Source organism: Eubalaena glacialis, chromosome 18, assembly GCF_028564815.1.
Source record: "Eubalaena glacialis isolate mEubGla1 chromosome 18, mEubGla1.1.hap2.+ XY, whole genome shotgun sequence".
Taxonomy (NCBI): Eukaryota; Metazoa; Chordata; class Mammalia; order Artiodactyla; family Balaenidae; genus Eubalaena; species Eubalaena glacialis.
The window spans coordinates 5,307,758-5,330,822 of NC_083733.1; the positions used below are offsets into that span (position 1 = coordinate 5,307,758).

Sequence of the window (23,065 nt, forward strand, 5' to 3'; positions counted from 1 at the left end):
TTAAAAGTTGGTTGCTATCCAGCTAAATGACCATACTTCCTAGTATTTCTTACAGCTAGGTTTTGGCCATGTGACTAATTTTGGCCAATCAGATTTAAACAGAAAAGTGATCGACTTTCAGGAAGACTCCTTACAATACAAGAGACTCCCTTCTTCTTTCCCTCTCTCCCAAACTACTGTCTGGAATGCAGATGTGAAGGCTGAAGCACTAGCAACCATAATAATTGTCCGTGAGGAAGAGGGTGCCAGTCTCGAGGTGACTGAATGGTGAGCAGGAAGGAGCCTGGGCCCCTGACAGCTTTGTGGAACTGCCATCCTAGCCCTGGACTGCCATAGCCGCTCTACACTTATTTTATATGAGGGGAAAAAAAAACACTTCTATCTTCTCTGAGCCACCATCATTTTGAATTTTCCTTTTATATTGAGCCAAACTTAATCCTCACAGATACAGTGCTGCTAGATGCACACTTGTGGGGTTCCCTGGATGAATGATCCTTTCCCAAAAAAATGTTGAGGAGTAATGGGTAATTTCACATGGGTGGGGACAATATTTTTCCTCAACACGTATCTTATGTATTCAGTGTGTGGGCAGAAGTCTCTGCTGCAGAGTTGTTTACTACAGACCCTGGATAAGATGAGTTCTGTCTGAAAAATGTTTGGAATAGGAATTGCTACTTGGTTGCCTCAATAGAAATCCCCGGATTGGTCAGAGAATGAAATAAGTCCTCTCAGACCACTCAAAATGATTGAGCTGCCGGCTGCATCCCCAGAGTAACCAAAGCAACAGATCTGATGCAACAGTGAGTCCCTGCTTCTCATTTCACTGTTAGAGAATGTTGGGCAAATACAGTCATTTCCATTTTAGCATAATTATCATTGAGCTGCTGTTTCTGACAATAATTAGCCAACAACTTCAGGTGCACGAGTCCACTCCTCACTGGAGACACTGAAATGTCATCGAGAACTGCCAGATTCCTGTCTCGTGTACACGGAGGAAGGCTCCACCCTGAAAGCTGAAGCCTGTCTCGTTGTCACTGCAGGTTGAGAGGACAGGGTGTGGAAACCAGCTCTGTTTTACAACACGTCAACGTTCACATGACCTTGGAGCACAGAAACTTTCTAACCATCAATTCAAATAATAAGGGAAAATAGAAATGTGATTGCCTAGGTAAAGAGACAAAGAAGTCTTTATATGACAAAAAGCATTAACATCAACACATTTGCAAAGTATTTTCAGAAAATTAATGATGCATTAAACAATTTAGCTACAAGCATGTCCACTGACCTTTTAAAAAAATAATTTCACACAATTGGAAACAGTCTAAATAGCCAACAAGGGAATGAATAAATAAGTATATTCGTGTAATAGCATTGTAGAATGCATACTATTCAGTGACGAAAAATAGTGGCTATTTCTTGATATGGAAAGCTATTCGCCATATACTGGGAAGTAAAAATGACAGGTTCCAAAACAAAATGGGTGATGTGAGCCAATTTTGAAAATAAAAAAGGGAAATACTCGCACATGTGACTGGAGATATACCTAAGCTGTTAAAAGGGGATTTCCTTGGGTGGGACGATTACAGATTTTTTAAATTATCTTCTTTATTCTCAACTGCCTTTTCAAAAGTTTCCTCCATGAACTATCTTAACTTTATAATAAGGATAAGAAGATACAAGTCATTAAAAAGAAGAATTTCATCTGTCACTAGCCCACCGCTGTCACTCTGATGCCTGGACACCTCCTGTCTTCAGAGTTACAGGCTTCTCAGAGATGAAGACGCCTTTCACTGATTTTAACATTCCCTGGTGAGATAAAAGAGGGCATCACAATGGCAGCGGCAGAATCACTGTGCCTGAGAAGGGCTTTCCATCACAGAAGACAGGACCAGGAATGAGTTAGAATTAAGGTCCTAAGCTTTGTGGGGGCTGGGAGTGGGGAGGCGTTTCCTGTTTTGACAAGGCAAGGAGCCTGCCCTCAGGGAGGAGGTCAAAGTGCCTGTCAACTTGGGGGCAGGACCTGAATCAGGCCGGTTGGGGTGGAGCATCTCCTGCTGTGCTAAGATGCCTTGAGGGCCTGGCTAGGCATCTGAGATGAGATGGGGTTACTGGAGCTGAGGCACAGAGAGTCTTGGAGTGAGATATTGATAGAGATAGAAATGGGGGGAGGGGCGAGTGGGGGGAGGGGGCGAGACAGAGACGGAGAGAAAGGAGAGGAGGAGGAGGGGGGAGGAAGCAGATAAAGGAGGAGGAAAGAGAAGAGAGGAGAGAGAGGAATGGGACGAAGGAAGGAGCAGAGAATCAGAGAAGAGATGGCCATGAGACAAGAGAGAAAGATGGACCTAGAGGGAGGGGGAAGATGCACATAGAGACAGTGATGGGGAGGGAGGAAGGGCAGAGGGAGACAGAGAGGGAGACATGTAGAAGAAATGTACAGAGCAAAGGACAGACCAAGAGTAATCGGCACAGAGAGGGACACAGAGAGAATGACAATGTGGACACAAAGAGTCACACACACAGACAGGGACACCCGCATAACCTGCACAACTGCAGAGCCCAGCGCCGTGCTATTGCCGGGAATCAAGACAGGGGCAGATGGCGCTGGCAGCATCTTTTTGCATGTGCCTTTGTCAGCTGAACTCAGAGCTCTCCTTCAGATAAAAATAGGAGTTCTCAGTTCCTCCCTCTTCCAATGCCTGCTCCCCAAAGAATCATTAAGACAACAACAACACCACCACTCACAAGGTCATCGTGTCTTTCTGAGAATTCTGGAGAGCCAAGCACGGTTTATTAGAAAACCATGTCCCAGCCTGGCCCCTCCCCTCAGCCCTGCTCAGCCTCTGCACACACAGCCCATCGGGGACAGTGCTTCTCGTGTACAGGATCAAAGGCTGCAGATAATTAAGAAGTCTTTTCTCCCTGAAGAGTTCCTGTGACAATAGCTCAGCGTGTCAGGGATGTTATCCCTGCCTTTGATGGGCTCAGAACCAGCACCAGGAGAGGAAGGGCGGAGGGGAGGGGAGAGGAAAGGGGCGGAGGGAGAGCCAGTCAGTGCCAGGCTGAGAAAGGGTCACTTCTGGGCAACTCTGGATCCCAGCAGGAAGGAATGTGTCCGAGGAGTCAGGCCAGAGAGAGAAATGTGCGTCACACGCACATACATGCACACGCACATACATACACACACATGCATTTATTTTGCTTCAGTGCTGGAAAAGTGATTTGTCCAGACACTGTTCAGCCAGCCCCATTTGTAAATGCTACAGCTCTCAGGCAAACAGCCACAGAAACACCTCAGCTATATTTTCTGAGGGGACTCGTGACATTGAAATTGGTCAGCAGTGGCTCTCCGTGGTCCCTGATGACTCAGCATCCATTCCCACCTTCTGGGAAGAGCCTTCTGCATTCCTTTGGGAACCCACCACCCCAGTTCATTATGGTTGGATGCTGGGTCCACGGTGGGCACACGCACCAGGACTAGCCCCGGGCACATCCCATCCTCCTGCCATTCTGGGTCAGAGACAGGTGTGTGTCCAAGTTGGCTCAGTGAGACGCAAACCTGGCCCTTGGGCAAGTATTGATACCACTGGTTAGGAAGGATCTCTTTCTGCTGGTAGGACTGGCATTGCTGGCGGCCTTGACCCTCTACAGCCATACAGATATGGCTGAGGATGAAGCCAACCCAGGCAAGTGCAGAGTCAAGAGGTGGGGAAAGAATATATTCTGAGCACCTGAATTCTCACCCTGGATGTCCTTGTCCTCCTTTTCAGTTTTGTGGGCCAGTACATGCATTTCTGGCAAAAGTCAGTCTGAGATGGGTCCTGGCCACTTGTGACTGAGGGTCACAGCTGTAATGAGCAACTGTAGAAACAGGAAGCTCTTCAGAGCTTTCTACGCTCCTGCTTTTTCCCGCAAGTCTCACGTCTAGTAATTTACAAATTGCTTTCTCTGATCTCCTTTTCTCACAGTGGGCGCCACTGATGCCCCACCCGAGATGGAATGGAGGACCACTGTACCCCGGTTCCAGGAGCCGGTCTTTGCTCTCCATGGCTCCAATCCTGGCCTTGGTGCCCCTCAACGTCTTGGCTCTTGCCAGTCACACGCTCCCTCTCCAGGCTCCCGTCTCCCGACTCAGTTTGCCGGGGTTGCTTTCTGTGGCCTCTTGCCACGCTCCAAGCCCCACACTCCACTTGCCAGCTGGGATTTCCTTCCTCCTTCTCAATCAGCTGCCTGCCGTGGGGGTGAGGAGGGGCAGCCGCATCTGGCAACATCATGTCTCTTGACTGTCAAGATGCCCTGAGTCGGGGGCGTGAGGCTCCAGCTCCGGTAAAGTGGACTCGCCCCTGGGCATGTGAACCGTGAGCCGAGGGACACGAGAGTGGACAGTGGCTGGAGATGGGTCACTCTCCCTGTGAGGTCCTGCAGTGCCAGCCCGTCAGGTCCCATTACCTAGAGACTCAACAACGCCCAAGTTCCTGGGCAATCTTGGCCCAGTTCTAAACATATTCTTCAATTCTATAAACTACTCAACATCACTAATCATCAGAGGAATGCAAATCAAAACCACAATGAGATACTATCTCACACCTGTCAGGATGGCCATCATCAGAAAGACCACAAGTAATACATTCTGAAGAGGATGTGGAAAAAAGGGAACCTTTGTACACTGTTAGCGGGAATATAAATTGGTACAGCCACTATGGAGAACAGTGTGGAGGTTCCTCAAAAAAATAAAAATAGAACCACTATAGGATCCAGCAATTCCACTCCTGGGCATATATCCCAAAAAAAAGAAAACACTAATTAGAAAAGATACATGCACCCCAGTGTTCATAGCAGCACTATTTACAATAGCCAAGATATGGAAGCAACTTAAGTGCCCATCAACAGATGAACAAATAAAGAAGATGTTTTATATATATATATATATATATATATATATATATATATATGATGGAATATTACTCAGCCATAAAAAAGAATGAAAATCTACCCTTTACAACAACATGGATGGCCCTAGAGAACATTATGCTTAGTGAAATTAGAGAAGACAAATACTTTATGTTATCACTTACATGTGGAATCTAAAAAAAGAAAACAAACGGATGTATATAAGAAACAGAAACAGACTCACAGGTATAGAGAAAACACTAGTGGTTACCAGTGGGGAAAAATTCTACCAACTGTGTGTAGAATCTTCCAGCAAATTCTCCCTTTTGCCTAAGTCAGCCAGAGCTGGTCTTAAACAAAGAACTCCGAGAGACCCACCTCTTCCACTGTCTGTCCCACCTTAGTAGGACCTCTATTCTCAGATCCCAGACACCTGCCTCAGCCCCTCCCCATCACATTAACACTTTCATGTCTGGCAGCATCCCAAGTTACCCAACAAAGGCACAGTCCCAGGCTTAGCAACATCAACCCCATTTAAATCCATTTCCTACCCACCCTGGAGTCACCTCTTTGTAGAAGTGCAAATCAACAGTTAAGCTCCCCTAAAGACATCCTAAATTTGTACAACTACCTTACAGTCTGTTAAGCTACAGGTTTCCCGATCTAAGTACTTAAGGAAAGCTTTCTCTTTGATGTTTAAATTGTATGTTTCCTTTGCCAGATACTGAGCAGGAAAAGGGGAAAAAAAGGAGAAAAGGAAAAAAAAGAATGGCTACTTCAGATTTACATTATTACAGGATTTGGTATTATTTTGTACTTTTATCTAGTTTGTCTGGCATTTCAGAAAGTTTTGTTGTAGAAAATAAATCCCCTTTTGGGGTTGGAAAATAAATTCTGCCAGCTTGCTCCACGGTCCTGTGGCTGACGTGGACATGGTGGCACATTTTCAGGGGTTTCAAATCAGGAAAATAAGACATGTTTATTTGAAGTGCGTCTAATACTTGGTTATCGGTACCTCATGTGAAAAGATTAGATTTTGGAAGAGGAAGATTAATTACTTTCTTTAGCGCAGACAAGCGTGCATTTGGACCTGCGTGCCAACGTGTCTATTGTGAAACGTCGCACCAGCGAGGGCATCTCATCTCCACTAGCATGAGATGCACTGTGGATAATGATCATTTAATTAAATCTCATTATGAAAATCCCTTCTTCTGAAGTACTGGACAGAGCTTAAGAAATGAACACTGAAAATTTGAACTTTTTTTTTGGTCTGCCAATCATCAGCGGAAAACCCAACCCCGATGGTCCATTTCTAAGTACCAGGCAATGTCTACTCCTTTCCCTTCTGACAGTTCAGAGTCCAGAGCACTTAGAAGAGAGCATGGACTTTGCAGATTGTACTGCAATGTTTGCATCCTAATTTCTTCCACTACTAACCTAGGCAGTCTTGAGCAAGTTACTGAACCTCTCTGAACTCCTAATACCCTTAATTGTACATGGAGTTAGCCTTTCTCATAAAGTTGTGGCAGCTGATAAAGTAGGTGTCTGAGATGCAAGGGGCCATGTGTGGCGGCTCCTTTCTTTGTCCCTTCCACACTGTGCTTGGCACCAGCAGACCCCTCTGGACATTTGAGAACACAGCCCTGGAGCCACTCTCCTCCCGGGCTAGTCTACTGCCAGGAATTAGGTGCAGGGGCAACATCCCCACCTAGTGAGCCTGGTCCCCTGGTGCCACCAGCCGCCAGCTCTTCATTATGACACAAACTTCCTGCTCACCCAGATCATTAACAAGTTTAATTTAATGGTAGTTTGCTCCTGACAACCCAGACCCTGCAACCAGAAAAGAAAAGCCATTGCTGCCCGCCTCCCTCCCATCTCAGGTTACTCAGCCGCCCACTCACCTGATGGTCTGATGTTGCAGGGAATCAGGGTCTGTGGCATTCACCGTCAACAGCACGCTGCCCACGGAGATGTGCTCTTGCTTGGTCACCATCATGGGGTCCGGGTGGAAAACCGGATCCTCATTGACATCCAGGACGGTGATGTGGACGGTTGCTGTGGAGCTGGGGCCGTAGGAGACGTCGGGCACCAGCGGGTCCTCGTTTTCCACTTTGATCAGCAGGGTGTGAAAGGCAGAAATCTCATAGTCCAGAGGCTGAAAGGCAGAGAGAGGGGCTCAGCACGCGGGTCTGCCACAAAGGACAGGTGCTTTTGCACGAAGGCCTCTGACAGTCCCCGAGTCGTGTGGACGCTCAGGGGTGGATCCAGGTTTTGTGGGCTAAGAAGCTTGATGCAATATGGGGTCCTCTTTAAGAAAAAGAGTATGAAACATACAGATACCAAATTAGGTATGGAAGTTGTTCCTTTTTTTAGATTGAGAAATAGCTTACAACAATTACATGAGTCTCAGAGACCTGTATTGTTGTTGTGAGATCTCTTTAGGTGACTCCCTGGCAGCGCTGACATTAAAAGCCTTCCCACCGGTAGCCTGTGACCTCACAACTCCGGCACTCACGGGGGCTCCAGGGGGTGCGCATTCTTCCAGTAGGGTGTCATGTAGGGAAGAGGATTTGGGAGGCTGACACACAAGGGGTTAAGCTGCATGGCCCTTCCCCACCTGAGGGCACTGGAAAACGGGGTGGGGGGGCATTTTTATTTGTCCCCATGACTCGGCAGCTCTGTGGCCATTTTCTGGGCAGGGGGCAGTGATGCCAGATACATGGCCATGCCTGGGACTGTCCCACCAATGAGCAACCCTGCTGAGGCCCTTTCCAGGTGATTCTGTAAAGGGGCTGATGGTAACCGCCTCCCTTGCTGCTGCGTAGACTAAATCAGAGGATATTAAGGAAACCCCATTGTAGACATTATTAATATGGTGCCCTGTCCATCACAGAATGTCATGGACGACATTCACTCGGTCACTTTCTTTCTAAACCGCGAGATGCAGTGCGAGTGACATTTCCTGTCAATGGGGGTGTGTGTGAGGAGACATTTAGGTGAGATAAGGACACACTTATTATTTCAAGCTATTTTCCTAATGTTTACTGGGAAAACAAGTAGCTAACTCATCAGACCCATGACATAATGGATATTCTTGCTGGAAGGACGAGACTAAAGTGAGTACAGGGAGGTGAGTCACACTCAACCAGAAGTAAGGAAATGGCAGTACACGTCATAAGGGATCTGGGAATGTGGCATCAGAGGTGAGAATGGTGAAGCTGGGGAAAGAGCTCTACGGGTGCAGGGGGTAGAATCTGGAATCGGGCAGGTTTAGTTGGGAGAGCTTTAGGCAAAATTACATTATCTCTCAGAATAATTACAGCTAACACGCACACCCCGCACTCCACACCTGTGAAAGTGCACCCGCACAAATACACATGCATATATATATGCACAGGCACACACACACACAGGAAGTACTGACCCCGGAAGTGCTTCCCGGCTGTAATAGGACCGCCCCTCCTGCCCTCACCTAGTACAACTCCCAACAGGGTCAGTATTAAGATTTTAAGAGCTGACAGATATAAAGCTGTTGGTACCTAGGAGCTACCCAGTTATATTGTGGTTCCATCCCTGGAACACAAGAATAATTTACTTCATCCTCCTTTCTAACAACAGATCTCTGTCCTTCCCAAGTCAAGCCCCAAATATGCAACCCCAGTGAAATGAATTTCAAACATGGGCCAGGGAGCTGCCGTGCTTGGAAAGCAGAGTTATTCATCCTAATTAGGACACTGAAGGGGACTTGAGCCTTGGGCGTGCTGGGTAGTGACAGTCTGCCGGGCAGCATCCTGAGCAGGATGGACACACAGAGCGTCCACCTCTCCTGAGAACCTTCTCGACCGCACCCCAGCACGGGGCAGACCCAGCCAGGCAACCCGAGGCCCGGAGGATTTCTTTCATACCAGCTCCCAGGAACACACCATCTTCCTGGAAATAAAGTTAAGGACAACATGCTGAGACTATGGAATCCTGAATCTAGCCCAACTGGATTTTCTACCACGATGCAAATGGCAGCAGGGTGGGTTTTATTGCGTTTCTTCACTCTGCAGGGCCCTTAACAGGCAGCAGATGTGAGGCCAGGCCTGGGGCAGAGGAGGAGGAGCAGGGTCCCGACAGGCACGGGAATCTTACCACTGTCTCCTCGGGCCGTGGTAACAAAGCACTAGGTGGCTTCATACAAAGCTTAGTACAAAGAAGTGAACTGTCTCACAGTCCTGGAGGCCAGAAGTCCAAAATCAAGATGTTGGCAGGGCCATGTTCTCTCTGAAAGCTCTAGGGGAGCCCTCCCTGCCTCTCCCAGCTTCTGGCGTTCCCTGGCTGGCAGCGCATGAGTCTGACCCCTGTCTCCACCATCACCTGGCCTTCTCCCTGTGTGTCTCTGTCTTCACATGGCTGCCTCCTCATAAGGACACCAGTCATCTTGGATTGGGGGCCCATCCTACTCTATTATGCCCTCATCTTAACTAATTACACCTGCAGTGGTCCTATTTCCAAATAAGCCCACATTCACAGGTTCTGGGGGTTATGACTTTAATGTCTTTTTGGGGGGAGGCACAATTTAACCCATAACAGTGGGGTACCCACAGCTCCCCCCATTCACACATATGTCTTATATTTACATATTATGTATAAATATACATACAATATTTGATCTGCATCACAACCCCTCATTACTTTCCTGACATAATCCATCTCTCATTGTGCACCTACTGTGTGCTAGGAGGGCCCCGTGTGCATCATCTCACCTAATCCTCACCTTACCCTCATAATAGTAGGTGATTTTAGATTCTTTTTACAGATGAGGAAACAGTTTCAGAGAGGTTAAGTAACTCGGTCAAAGTCACACAGCTAACAAGTGGCACAGAGCCGAGATGCGATACAGGGATTCTGATGAGAGAATCCAAGCTGATAACAATAAACTGCTTTTGGTACCAGGTGGTATTTCCACAAGTAATGCTGATGGGGACTCAGCCCTCTGTCCTGCCTTGGGCCACTTCATTCATACCAGGAAGCAATGTAGCTTAGTAGTAGAAAGCGCTCGTTGCTCCCAGAGCCAGAGGGGAGGGGATCAAGTCCTGGCCATAAGAACTCTAATGAATAACTACTGGACCACAGGCACATCACTGCATCTCCTGGAGCCTCAGCTTTCTCATCAGTAAAGTCCTAGTACCAAGGATTGTAGTAAGATCAGAGGAGATGATGCATGCTGGGTGTTTCACACAGCGGCTGGCCTGGAATCGGATATAATAACAAGAGGCTGTTAAGACAGTGAGGAAGAGGAATATGGGTAGAAATAGCTGGAAGAGCCACTGCCCTCCTGCCTTGCCTCTTCAGGTATGTTCGAGGCTGACATTCCTCAGCAGAATGCTGGCTTCCGAGGAATGCAGATGTGAGTAGTGGCACAGAGAGAGGGAAGGAGAGAGAGAGAGAGAGAGAGAGTCCAGCCTTTTCCGGAGAGGAGGACCTCTGCAGTGCTTACTTCCATTTGCACAAAGCTGGGTGTAATGACACCAGTGGGGCGATGCCCAGGGCCAGTCTACCAGAAGCTGATGAAACGTGGGTCTCTGCTCCCACCCCTTCCGAGGCCTGCCCTGGGTTATGCTGCATTAAGAAGCCCTCCGTTGTCTCGGGCATATGACCTTATTAATGTGATTTGCCTGGTGTGGGGTCTCTGTGTCAGGGATGGGAGGAAATTGAAAACACTTCCAATAAAGGTACAGAGATGCAATTTGATTAATATTTCATCAAGTGTCAAAAGAGGGTGTGGACCATTGTTCTGGAGGATTTCAAGGCTGGAAAAGCTGGCTCTCATGGGAAGGGTAAAGAATCTGGGGTTTGTTCTCCAGAAGAGGGAGGCTTTGGAAGTGATCCGACAGTGAGTTTTCAGCCTGTGACAGGTTTGGGGATCAAGGATGCCTGCTTTCTCAATGCTTCCTTCTCCTCTGAGGACAAAAGAGAGAACAGACTTAAAATGCAGGGTGGATTATATTCAGCTGAAAGAGTAACTCTTGGACAGTTTGGAATAGGACACGGCTACTCATCTGGCAGAACTGTTAGGATTCGGTCCTGTAGGAGGAAGGACTCCCCCAGAAACCACACAGTCCTGAGACCTCCTCTAGTTCTCCCATATGCTAACTGGATAGGGCGGAGCTGCTTGTGGTTGGGCTGCAGCATGGCCATGTCCACCCACCCCTCACTGCAGAGGCCCCAGAGGAAAGATTCAGACTTTCCAGCCTTCCTTGAAGCTGAGGGTGGGCATGTGTCATCCGGTCAGTGACACATCATTGGAATTTGTCTGGAGGACCCATGGAAAAGACATTTTTTCCCCTAATGAGAAGAGAGGGGCCCACGAGGGCACATATACTCTCTCTCACTTGCCTGGCTGCCTCCTTGCTTCCTGCCTTGGAACACAGCAGCAGGAAGACGTGATGCCCGGGGCTTTGACAGCCATTTTATGTCCATGAGGAAAACATCAGAAACATCTGTGGTGCCACCTGCTGGCTCTCTGACACGTTGAGCTGCCAGCCAATCCTAGATTGGCCTACCCTCATCTAGTTATGAAGATCATGAAATTCTCCTGACTATTTAAGCCACTATCAGCCTGGCATCTGGTTACGTACAACTGAAAGCATTCCTAGCTAATGCACTGGGTTGCTAGCAAGGTGGAGAGCCCAGGGAGCATGGTCAGGCCAGCCTCCAGAAGGCTATCCTGGGGCTTTAACTCAGGTGCACTGAGAAGCAGAGAAAGCTCAAGGCCCTTTATACAAATTCATGTGGCAGGCAGCCAAAGGGGGGATGCCCCCATCCCAATTCTGAAGCAAAGGGAGTCCACTTGCTAGTAAAATGGAGGCCCAGGGAGGGCCCCAGGCTCTGTGGGCACCTCCTCCCGAGGAATTGCAGGTGGAAATTCCTTGTCCTACGGCAGTGCTCGTCCACAAGGCTGTGCTCTCCTGGGGCAACTCTCCCTCCTGTTCTGACCCTGCAGGTGTGGGGCAGGCCCAGGAACCTGCATTTCAGCTAGCATTCCAGGTGACTCTTCTATATGCTAACGTTTAAGACTCACAGCATTGTGGGCCAAAGGGGGAGTGTGGGGAGAGGAGAATTACTCTTTTCCAGTCTAGCTTTGCTTGTATTTTATTTTCCTCAAGCTGTAGCAAACATAGGCCGGGAGAACAGTGCTCCTGCAGGGTTTATGGTGGGGATGTATATTTACCCAAGCTTTGTCTTCCAGCTGCAGGTTTGGAAAATTGCCTGATGCCTTTTATAGATACAGGGCTAGCCTCAGAGAACAGCCAGTGGCTATGTTTTATTTTTTTACGACTTTCACAGCTTTGAAACTATAGCACTGAATGTAGGAGGGCAGTGTCAGGATCTCCCGGGAGTCCTGGCAAGGGAAGAAGAATTGGGAAGACCCAGAGGCTGCTCTTTTCAGGGAGACGTTTGGGGCTCAGTTCAGACGAGGTTCTGAAAAGGACAGGGCCTGGGAGAAACCTAGACCCCTCATCCTCTGGAGAAAGCCGGAAACTTCTCTGAGATCTGCCATTCTCAGTGGCTCCGGGTTCTGCCCCCAGGGATGCTGTGGAACTTTGTTGGTGCAAACGTTTATATGGCCCTGCGGCTAGGCTGAATAATGACCCCACCCCCCAGTATGTCCATGTTCGAATCCCTGGAACGTGTGTTACCTTACATGGCAAAAGGGACTTTGCGGATGTGATTAAGCTAAGGACCCTGAGCTGGGTAGAAGATCCTGGATTATCCAGGTGGGCCCAATGGAACCACAAAGGTCCTTAAAAGAGGGAGGCAGGTGGGCTTCCCTGGTGGCACAGTGGTTAAGAATCCGCCTGCCAGTGCAGGGGACATGGGTTCGAGCCCTGGTCTGGGAAGATCCCACATGCCGCGGAGCAACTAAGCCTGTGAGCCACAGCTACTGAGCCCACGTGCCTAGAGCCCGTGAGCCACAACTACTGAAGCCCATGCGCCTAGAGCCCGTGCTCCACAGCAAGAGAAGCCACCGCAATGAGGAACCCGCGCACCGCAATGAAGAGTAGCCCCCGCTCACTGCAACTAGAGAAAGCCCGCGTGCAGCAATGAAGACCCAATGCAGCCATAAATAAATAAATAAATAAAATTAAAGAACACTGCACACAAAAAAAAGAAAAAAAAGAGGGAGGCAGGAAAGTCAAAGGAAGAAGTAGATGTGACAATGGAAGCAGAGGGTCAAAGTCAGAGAGAGATAAGAAGATGCTGGGTTGCTGCTTTGAAGATACAGGAACGGGCCACGAGCCAAGGAATGCAGGCGACCTCCAGAAGCTGGAAAAGACGAGGAAATCAATTCTCCCCCAGAGCCTCCAGAAGGAACCAGCCCCACCGACTGTAGCCCTGTGAAACTGATTTTGGACTTCTGGCCTCCAGAACTGTTAAGAGACTAAATTTGCGTTGTTTGAAGCCCCTGCGTCTGTGGTCATTTGTTACAGCAGCCCCAGGACACGAACACAGGCACCACGTGCCAGTCACATGCTAGCTTGTGAGCGCCTCACAACAACCTGGAGCGGTGGGTTGTACCATCAGCCTCATCTTACAGATGAGGAAACTGAGGCACAGAAAACAATTAAGCATCTTGGCCGAGGGTGCACAGGGAGTAGATAACAACGTTCCTGCTTGGTCCACTAATACGATTACTATAAACACGATTGCTCCCTGCTTTTCAGGCAAATTGCTGCACGCACCAGAAAAGAAGCTGTGTTCCGATGGACGTTCTGGTCTGGCAGCAGCTCTCCCAGAACCTCCCAGACCCCTTCCTCCAGGACATGGGGACCACCAGCCTCGCATGCTCTGCTGCCACCCCCCTCCCTCCCATATTTCTGAGCCCTCCCGTTACATCATCGTCACTTTCCTTCTCGGTCCCCCTGTAGCAGAGAGAGGTCAGCTTGCTGGGCAGCAGTGCTCACAGGCGGTTTCACACGGAGAAGCGTCCCGTGTGTGTAATTATCTGCTGTGTTTGACAGTAACTGAGACTCTGCTAAGAAAGATTAAGAAGAACTGTAGGGGCTTCCCTGGTGGCGCAGTGGTTAAGAACCCGCCTGCCAATGCAGGGGACACGGGTTCGAGCCCTGGTCCCGGAAGATCCCACATGCCGCGGAGCAACTAGGCCCGTGAGCCACAATTACTGAGCCTGCGCGTCTGGAGCCTGTGCTCCGTGACAAGAGAGGCCGCGATAGTGAGAGGCCCGCGCACCGCGATGAAGAGTGGCCCCCACTTGCCACAACTGGAGAAAGCCCTCGTACAGAAATGAAGACCCAACACAGCCATAAATAAATAAATAAATAAAATTTAAAAGAGATAAGCAAAAAAACATTCTCTCTATAAATTTGATCTTTAAAAAAAAAAAAAAAAGAAGAAGAACTGTAATAACGCACAATCTGACCACGGATCTTTAGAAAACCTTCACAGCTCCCATTTTTGCATATCTTTGATAATTCATTATCAAGCGTATGGAGAATCTCATTTAAAAATTAAGTTTTTTTTTTTTTTTTAAGGTTACACAGAAGTTTAGGTTTTCCAGAACCTGTAGAACAACTTGGTTTTATAGCCATGAGGGTACAAGCACACCCCTAAGCTGAAGCCTTTTCCCATTTTAATTCCAGGGGGAGGAGACAGCGGCTGGTTTATCCTCGACCTGGGGCCCTGGGTGCTCAGGTGAGGAGGGAGGAGCAGTTGGAAGCACCCTTACTTTGACGACGGAGAGCATCCCCTCGTTGGTTTGCGGGTTGGTGTGGATCTCGAAGCTCTGCCCAGGGTTCCCGTTGATGATGGTGTAGGCGGCCCTCCACGCGCCTGTGGTAGGATCGTCCTTGTCCTCAACTGTCAAGTTGACAATAACTCCCACGGCTCCTTCCTCGACTGTGGCTTGAAACTGCAAGCAAAGCAGACCGTTACTATCACTACTTTGGAAACAAAACAAAACAAAACCACAGTGAAGACCATTGATGGCACTCTTACCATATGCCTGGTATTGGGCACATTACCCATACCATCTCATTAAATAATAAAGACTAACAGAGGAAGATCACGATGCTGTGTGTGCCAACAGATGATATGCTTCAGGTTCTCTCAGCCTTATGCGGGGCCATGAGGCTGAATTCCCTCCTACAGGATGTGGGCAGAAGTGATGTTTGCCAGGGCTGGCCTGGGTTCACCTGGGCTGAGGGTTAAGAGAACAGCTGTGCCTCTTCTCTGGACCCCTTTCCTTCTATCTTCCTGGATGCAGACAACCAGGAGACCCAAGGGGAAGGTGGAGCCACAAGAGGGAAGGAGCTTGGGTCCCTGAGTCACCACATGGAGGTGGGTGGGAGCCTGTCCTGAACTGTTGTCGAATGAGAAACAAACTTGTGTTGAGTTTGAGCCTTTATGCATTTTTGTTTGCATTTGTTCTTGTAGCCTTGTTACTGAATGCAAATCTGTATGCCCAACGCACAGTGAGGCCAAACAATACCAAAAAGTCAGAGTCTGGAGCAGAGAAAGGTTTATTGCAGGGCCAGGCAAGGAGATGTATGGCTCATGCCTTAAAAACCCTGAAGTCGCTGAAAGCTTTTAGCGAAGCCCTTTTACAGGAAAGGTGAGGGAGGGGCATGGTTAGCTGATGCAGACTTCTTGGTGTCGGATCCTTCGTTCCTGAGGTCAGGTCACCGTCAGGTCACGGTGTTCCTGTAAACCTCCACCAAAACAAATGTTACTCTCTGTTCTGACAAGAAAGAGCAAGGTCCCAAGGCTCACCTTTGGCCCTCTGAGGTCCAGGTCCTGGCTAAGAGGAGGGGGTCCCTGTGGGGTCCAGTTACCCTGCCCGGGAGCGTTCGTCCAGCACCCAGGCTGGGTCCTCCCACCACCGCCCAGGCCCAGCTGACAGCGCCCTCAGGGCCAGGTCCCCAGACCCTGCCCAGCCGTCATCACTGAGGGAGCCAGGCGCCCACGACCCAGCTGGCCCTCAGGTGCCTCAGGCCACCCAAAGGTTGGGGCAGAGCGGGCCGGGTCCCGGGGACCTAGGGAGACCGCCGCCGCCATTAGGTAGTGGAGGAGGGGATGGGAGAGAGGTTCCCGCAGCCTCAAGGCCTAGGCCCGGCCATTGGGTGGCCACGGCAAGGGCTCTGGAGCTCTGCGGGACACAGCCCCCAGCCTGTCCTGGGGCCCCCCAGCTCACCCGCCGCCTGAGGCCGGGGACGGCCCGGAGGGACCCAGGGAGAAGGCCGCCGTCCACCTCTTACCTCTTGCCATGAGAACCACCCCAGGCGGACCGTTGGCCGAGCAACCTCTAACTGCCACACTAAGTGTCTCTTGCTAACCCTCCTGTGCTTGAGGTCTCGCGGTAACGGTTGTGTGGTAACGGCTGTGCACCCGCCCCGCCCCTATTACAGCCTCACCCACCCTGAACGACAAGGTAACCAGATAATCACACTGCCATCGCTCATATATGGAGGGACGGGGATTGGAACCCCAGTGTTTGACTCCAGAGCCTCTGCTCAATTGTAGCATCTTCCTTAGTGAAGGAAGCCAATTTCATCCCTCCCACCCCCTGCCCACACCTAGCATGACTTTAAAAGGAAGGAAACATATTTTCTAAGGAAACATATAAATCAAGTTTGGAGCTTTGTTGTACCTGTGTTTTTATTGTAACACATCTCAAATATTTGTTGCAAGTAGGTGTGGTGAAAAATAAATCAATAAATGAAAAATCAGCTTTCAGATAGAGAATTTCACGAGCCATCATTAGCACATTCCTTTGAGCTGGAAGCATAAAGTATTGTTTTGGTGCTTACCTCTGATACACTACTGGTGAATAGTAATCTGTTTGCAAATATTTTATATACAATTAATACCAATAAGCTGACAACAAGAAGAAGAAATATCCTGGAATTTCAATTAGTAGGAAAGAGAATCTAGAGACAATAAGAGGATGTCAGAAAGCCCTTATGTTCAAAGACAAGTAATTTGAGAAATGAGGTTTCAAAAGCGGTGGCTGATTAATTAATTGACTTGCAAATCATTAATCACAAGCCATAATCTTGATGCCTTGGGGGAGACGGGATGGGGACGGGAAATAATTTGTCTGTCACAACTCAGCAAACCTGGGTGAGCTGTTTCCCTTCCCTACAAGCGGTGCTGGGTAATTCCTGGAACACGCACACTGGATGGAAAGGAGCTGGAGTGAAGGGAAGTGGAGGGTACTGTCACACAGAAACAGCTCCATGAGACAGTTATTTTGACCTGATTCCTCTGATTCTTGTTTAAGTTAGGCCTAACTTCTATCTTTCCCCCCTTATCACAAAAATTATGGAATTCCTGAGCTTGAAATCTAGACTGGTGGTTCCCAGCCCTGTTAGAATCTCCTGGAGGGCTTTTTAAAAACACTGTTTTTTAAAAAAAATAACCCTATTCCAATTCAGTTGGTCTGGGGTAAGGCGTGGGTTTCAGTGTTTTGTTGACCTGCCCAGATAATTCTAATATGTAGTTTGGATAGAGGAGCATGAGAGTTCAAGGTCAAGAATGGCCAAAGTAAGGATGTGAGAGCCTGCCCTTGTGCATCGCAAGGCTGCCTGGGTCCCATGCTGAGGGGCCTGCAGTGCGTGTGGGATCAGTAGGAAGGAGAGCTGTGATCAACTACTGCTGTCTGCCACGTGTCCAGGAGTGGGACACACGTGCTATCCAGTCTCACAGGTGGCAGATAAAGAAATAGGCACAGAGAAAGAAGGAAGGAAGAGGTTTGTCCAAAGTCCTTGAGTGAACCAAAGGTCAGATACAAATCTCCTGGACTCCAGTAACGTCTGCTTTCCACAAGTTCTGTTACTCATGCCCACTCAAGAGCCCCATTGCTTAGGCCAGTCCTCCACCCCCTGCTGTGGTCCAGAGCCGGAGGACTGATTCTCTGTCCCTCCTGATCACAGCAGACCTCAGCTCATAACCTGTCCCTGTGGCTGTTCTGACACCTGTACCCTGGGACACCAGGCAGACAATTCAGTGGGTTTGGGAGTGCTAAGACTAGAGGATGCTGGAAACCGTCAGTCAGGTGCGAATGCCATTACATCCAGTCCACAGGTGAGAAGTTACTTTGTCAAGGCAGGTGAATGTCACATTGCTGAGAGGAAGACACTCGAAGAACAGAGCACGATTTGAGGAGGCTGGAGGCTCCATGTTGTCTGTCTTGTTCAGGGCTTTCTCTCCACCCCTTGCATGACGCTGGGTGCATAGAAGGAACACAGTAGGTGCTTGTTGAGTGAATGAATGGTCTTAAAATAGGAAATGGGGCCTGGCATCAAAGGTGAGGGCTGAGAGGAAATGTGAAGGGATGAAGCTATACAGGAGTGAGACTAAGAGAGACTGGCATGGTGACGGATGCCTGATTCTGCCACTTGCTTGGATGGTCCAGGGCAGGAGGGATGGGTTGACCTCCCTTGTTCTCCAGAACATCTCTAGCAGGGATGCCTTATGACTTTCGAAGACACTGGGTACGTTACGTTTGTTGGTCCCTCCTACCACACTTGATTTTCATAGGCTTTAAAAATTTCATTTTTTTCCCCCCTGATGTGAGGAAAAAAATTAAAATTTTCTTTGATCCTAAAAAATTCATTTTTTTTTTTTGCTGCTGATTTTAGGAGTTCAGGCATGTGCTTGTAGTGCCTGGTCCCCAGTACACAGCACAGTGCTGGACACATGAAGATCTTCTGGATGGATGGATGAATTTGTAAAATTAATATTTAGGCCATGTATAGGTGAGAAAAGCCTGTGCAGTTTCTCCCATGACACCTTTTCATGACACCAAGAGGCTGGTGCAGAATACCTTTTCAGTGCGTGGGCAAATGAGTCCAAGTGGAACGGGAAGGTGATGTTTTAGAAATTCTCACGGCATGCATTACGACCCTAATATATCCTTAGATGTAGTAATGTGTCCACAGCTACATTTACCTACCATCCATCACCCATCCATCCATTTATTTATCCTCCATTCACCCATCCATCCATCCTTCCATCCACTTATCCATCCTCCATCCATCCTCCATCCATGCATTCATCCATCCATCCACCCATCCACCCATCCATCCATATTCCAGCCAGCCAGCCAACAAATATTTGTCAAGAGGCTTCTGTGTACCACGCATGATACAGTATTAAATTCTAAAAAATAGAAAAATAAAAAAATAAATTCTAGGGATACACTAGTAAACAAGACAACAGACATGGCATATGTTTAATTATAAAAATATGTGAAGTGTTGGGGAAGAAATAACATAGTTCTTGGAGAGTCTGAAGCTTGAGGCGAGTGGTGAGAGGGGGTGGTGCCTGACCCAGTCTAGGGAGGGTCATTAGGGAAGAATTCCCTGAGAACTGAAAGAAGAGGAGTTAGTGAGATGAAAGGGGAGAGAGCCTTCCTGGCATCTGGAACAGCAGGTGCAAAGGCCAGCGGTGAAGGAAGCACAGGGCATTTGTGGACCAGAGGGGAGGTGGGTGTGGCTGGAGAGCAAAGGAGAACTCGGGGAGAACTGTTTGCTATTGGACTCCAGAGGAGAATTGAGTCAGATTATGCAGAGCCTTGTGGGCCAGGGAAAGGCATTTAGAATTTGTCTTGAGAGCCAAGTGAAGTCTAATCAAGGAACTGGATTATGTTTAAATCTACTCCTGGGAGAATTCAGAAAAAAATCTTTAAATATAGAAAACATTCAACACAATTATTATAGTCTTTGTTAAGACCATTATCTGATTCTTGCATAAACTATAAAGCCAGTTTCCTTGAGCATCCATTTAGAAACTCATTATTGCTTAATTAAATACTCATTCTATTAATTCTATTCAATGTTTAACCCCATTATGTAATTCAAGAATGGAAAATTAAGTAGATTAAAATGAAACAGTACCGTTTTATATTTCTATAGCAATGCTCACTCTGTGATTTAAAAACAATAGACAGACATTAACTTACCATACTAGAGCAGGAGAAATTATGGATTGTAACATTACTTCATTTAATTGGAAAAAAATAAAGTTACTTTTCTGTTAAACCGTGCAGCAAATCAAATACGAGATGCAAAACGTGTTTTTACACAATCAGTATGGGCGACTGGCTTGGGACATACTGAGTTTCATTAGCTCTCTCCTCTCAATTCAGAACTGAGTTACTTCATTTTCTTTTCTTTGCCAAGGTGAGGTGGATTTTGTGATGGACATTTAGGAAGAGACTACTTGGACTTGCCACAAAGGTTATCCATCACCAGGGGAAGAGGGACTTGCATTTTAATTTACACTGAGAATGAACACTGTTCCTCATAGAGCAAAGAGCTGGTCATTAAGGTTAACCTGGAAGATGGAAATAACGATCAGCAGGCTAGAAAGCCACAGGTGGGGGAGAAGTGACAGCTGATGACTTTAAGGGACAGGACACATGCAAGCCTGCCTGCTTGATCGCTGGAGTCCAGGTTCATGAGCTGCCAACCCTGGGGTTTCATGGAGAACTGATGTTGAACTTGAAAAGCTGGGATATAGTCATCTGGGCCCTGGCTTTGAAAAAGTTAAAAGATAAGGTCCCGGAAAGTTTTACACACTTCAGTTTCTATTTGTGAGGATAAAAGGGTGAGGGAGACATCATCAGAAACTGAACTTGCAAGCACTTTTATGAGTCTGTATTTACATAAACGATGCAGCTTGTTGGGAAAATCTAATTTCTTGCTGATAGCCTAATGGGTAGAAACTGTGATTGCTATAAATAAGATCATACATTTAAGGATCCTGACATAGAGTAAGGAATCAGTATTTGTTAGGAATGGTGATGATGATCGATTTCATTCTGTATCATATGAAATTCTTACTAATAAATTGGAGAATATGGCTCAAACCCCTGTGACTCTTTCTGTTCTTATCACAGTCTGCCTTCCAATGTGGTTGTCTTGTGTAGATAGCTTATTTCCCTCGGTGGGTGTGGAAGACGCTCTTTGCTCTTCAGTCGTGTATACCTGACACTCACAAACTTGTCTTGATCTTTATCACCAAGACAAATGACGTTAACTTATCACACCCACATTTAGAAGGAATAGCTGCATCAGATATCTGGTTTCCTTCTATCTATGATTAGGAGTCATCCTGGGGTAGAAAGATGCAACACCTCATTTAAATAAATAGTCATTAAGTGTCTATTGCATGTCAGGGGGTCTGCCAGGCACAAGAAGTACAGCAGTAAATGAGAGGGACACTATTCTCTCCCCTCATGGGCTTACAGCTCAGCAGACTGATACACTCCCTCCTGGTCACCCCATTTTCTTTATATGCTTTGCTCACACAATTCGTTTTCTACCATTTCTCCATTGTCATTCATCCCAGGCTGCATCTATGTTTGGACATGATTTAGTTTACAGCTAATGGTCATTTTAATAAATGGTGCTGGGGCCATTGGCTAGCCATGTGGAAAAAACAAAGAATCTTGATTCCCTACCTCACACCATACAGAAATTGTGAAAGGTAAAACAATCAATGTTTTAGAAGAAAACATAGGAGGACATTTTAATTCAGCTTACAGTTAATGTTTATGTGTACTTTATATATATGTAATATAATATAAAATATTTAAAATACATATAATATAAAAATATAAAATGTAATTATATATATAAAGTACACATAAATCTAATATAGATAATATTTAAATAACAAATTTAGTAAGTATAGAATTTATTCAGTATTTTAAAGAAGGCTTTATGTCTAAGAAGTGATGAACAGCAGAGCCCCACAAGGGACTCTAGGTTGCTTGGCTGAGAACCATGGTCTGCTCATCAGCCAGCCCTCAAGACAACTGTGCCTACTGAGTCCCTCCCTAGCCACGTCCCAGTAGGATGTGCACGGACAGGCCCCGAAGTAACACCAAGATGGGAGGGGACCATTCGGGAACCCAACAACCCATAATGGCCCCAGACATTGGTGAGCGTCTTTTACTCATTTCCCATCTAGTCAACATTCTCTCTTCTCTAAATATCGTTTTCTCTTTGAAAATGAGGAGTGGTGTCAGCCCTTTGGTTTTCAACGCCCATGGGAGACAGTTCACAGAGAGAAGACGTAAAGCAGATGCTAGAGCTGGGCTTTCCGGCAACTGTGAGCAGAGACTTCCCCGCCGTCTCAAGTGGAGGCAGCCTGGGGCGTGCCCCTATCAACTGTGAGACGGGTCTTGTCTCTGTTGCCGAAAATGCCCAACACCACCTCTTTCATAAAGTGAGAGCGCTATAATTAGACATTCAACTTTGGGATCATTTTTGTCTAGAGAATACAACCTGAGGGGAGAAGATGACAGTGTACATGTGTTGGAAGGTCTCACGATAAGAAGAATGACCACTTCTTCTCTATTCTCACTGAGAAAAAGGAAAGTGAACTAAATTGTACGTCACATGCCAGAGATGATAACATTCTAATGGTGGATGGCAGTCTTCCTTTTCTGAAGATTCTTTAAGTTTCTGAGTAGATTTAGTTCAGGGTGCCTGTATCCATAAAACATGTGAGGAAACTATACCTTCCCCAGCTCCTGCTGAAAAGAGTGTTACTAGAGGGCCATTTGTATCACACGATCCCAGCTTTCGTTGCCAGAGCTGACTGGACCCAGAAGTGGCACTGGACTCACAAGTCACCAATCTATTGGCTGCTTCATGAACGATCAGATGATTTCTCTAAGCATATGAACTCAGAGAAATAGAGGCTATATAATCAGAGAGCAAAGGGTCCTTAAATCCTAAGTTTCTGAGTAGATGAGAAATGGAGTGGCCATTTTTTGTCATTTGGACATGAACGAATAGATGCATAGAGAAGCAAAAGAATGGACACACTGAAAGAAAAACCAAGAGATCTTGGGGGCACTCAGAGACAGACAGATGAGGAAGCATCCTGGATCTCTGACTAGTTTCCCAGTCCTGCTCCTGTTCCCCTGAGGTTCCCTGTGCTTCTTGTGTGGGGATGCTCCCGTGCCTCTCAGCAACCCCATCTCCTCTCCAGCCGTCTCATGTGGGTTTCTAGTCCTTGCAACTAATGGAGCCCTGGGAAATCAGCTGTGGTGGATGGATGTCTATCACTCTCAGGACGTAAATGTGGTCCTTTTGATGAAGATTTGGGTTTCACAGATGTTTCCTCAAATATTTTTTCTTTTTCTCTTTTACATCTT

General features: G+C 47.4%; 1 protein-coding gene across 1 annotated transcript in view; it reads right to left on the minus strand.

Annotated features, from left to right (window-relative positions):
* CDH13 (cadherin 13) overlaps positions 1 to 23,065 on the minus strand; it is a 1,030,117-nt gene that overhangs the window by 98,762 nt on the left and 908,290 nt on the right. The window contains exons 9-10 of the mRNA XM_061172291.1: positions 14,621 to 14,803; positions 6,789 to 7,042 (exon numbers count right to left, since the gene is read on the minus strand). Of these exons, the coding sequence (XP_061028274.1) occupies positions 6,789 to 7,042; positions 14,621 to 14,803 (437 nt within the window). The remainder of the gene's footprint in view (positions 1 to 6,788; positions 7,043 to 14,620; positions 14,804 to 23,065) is intronic.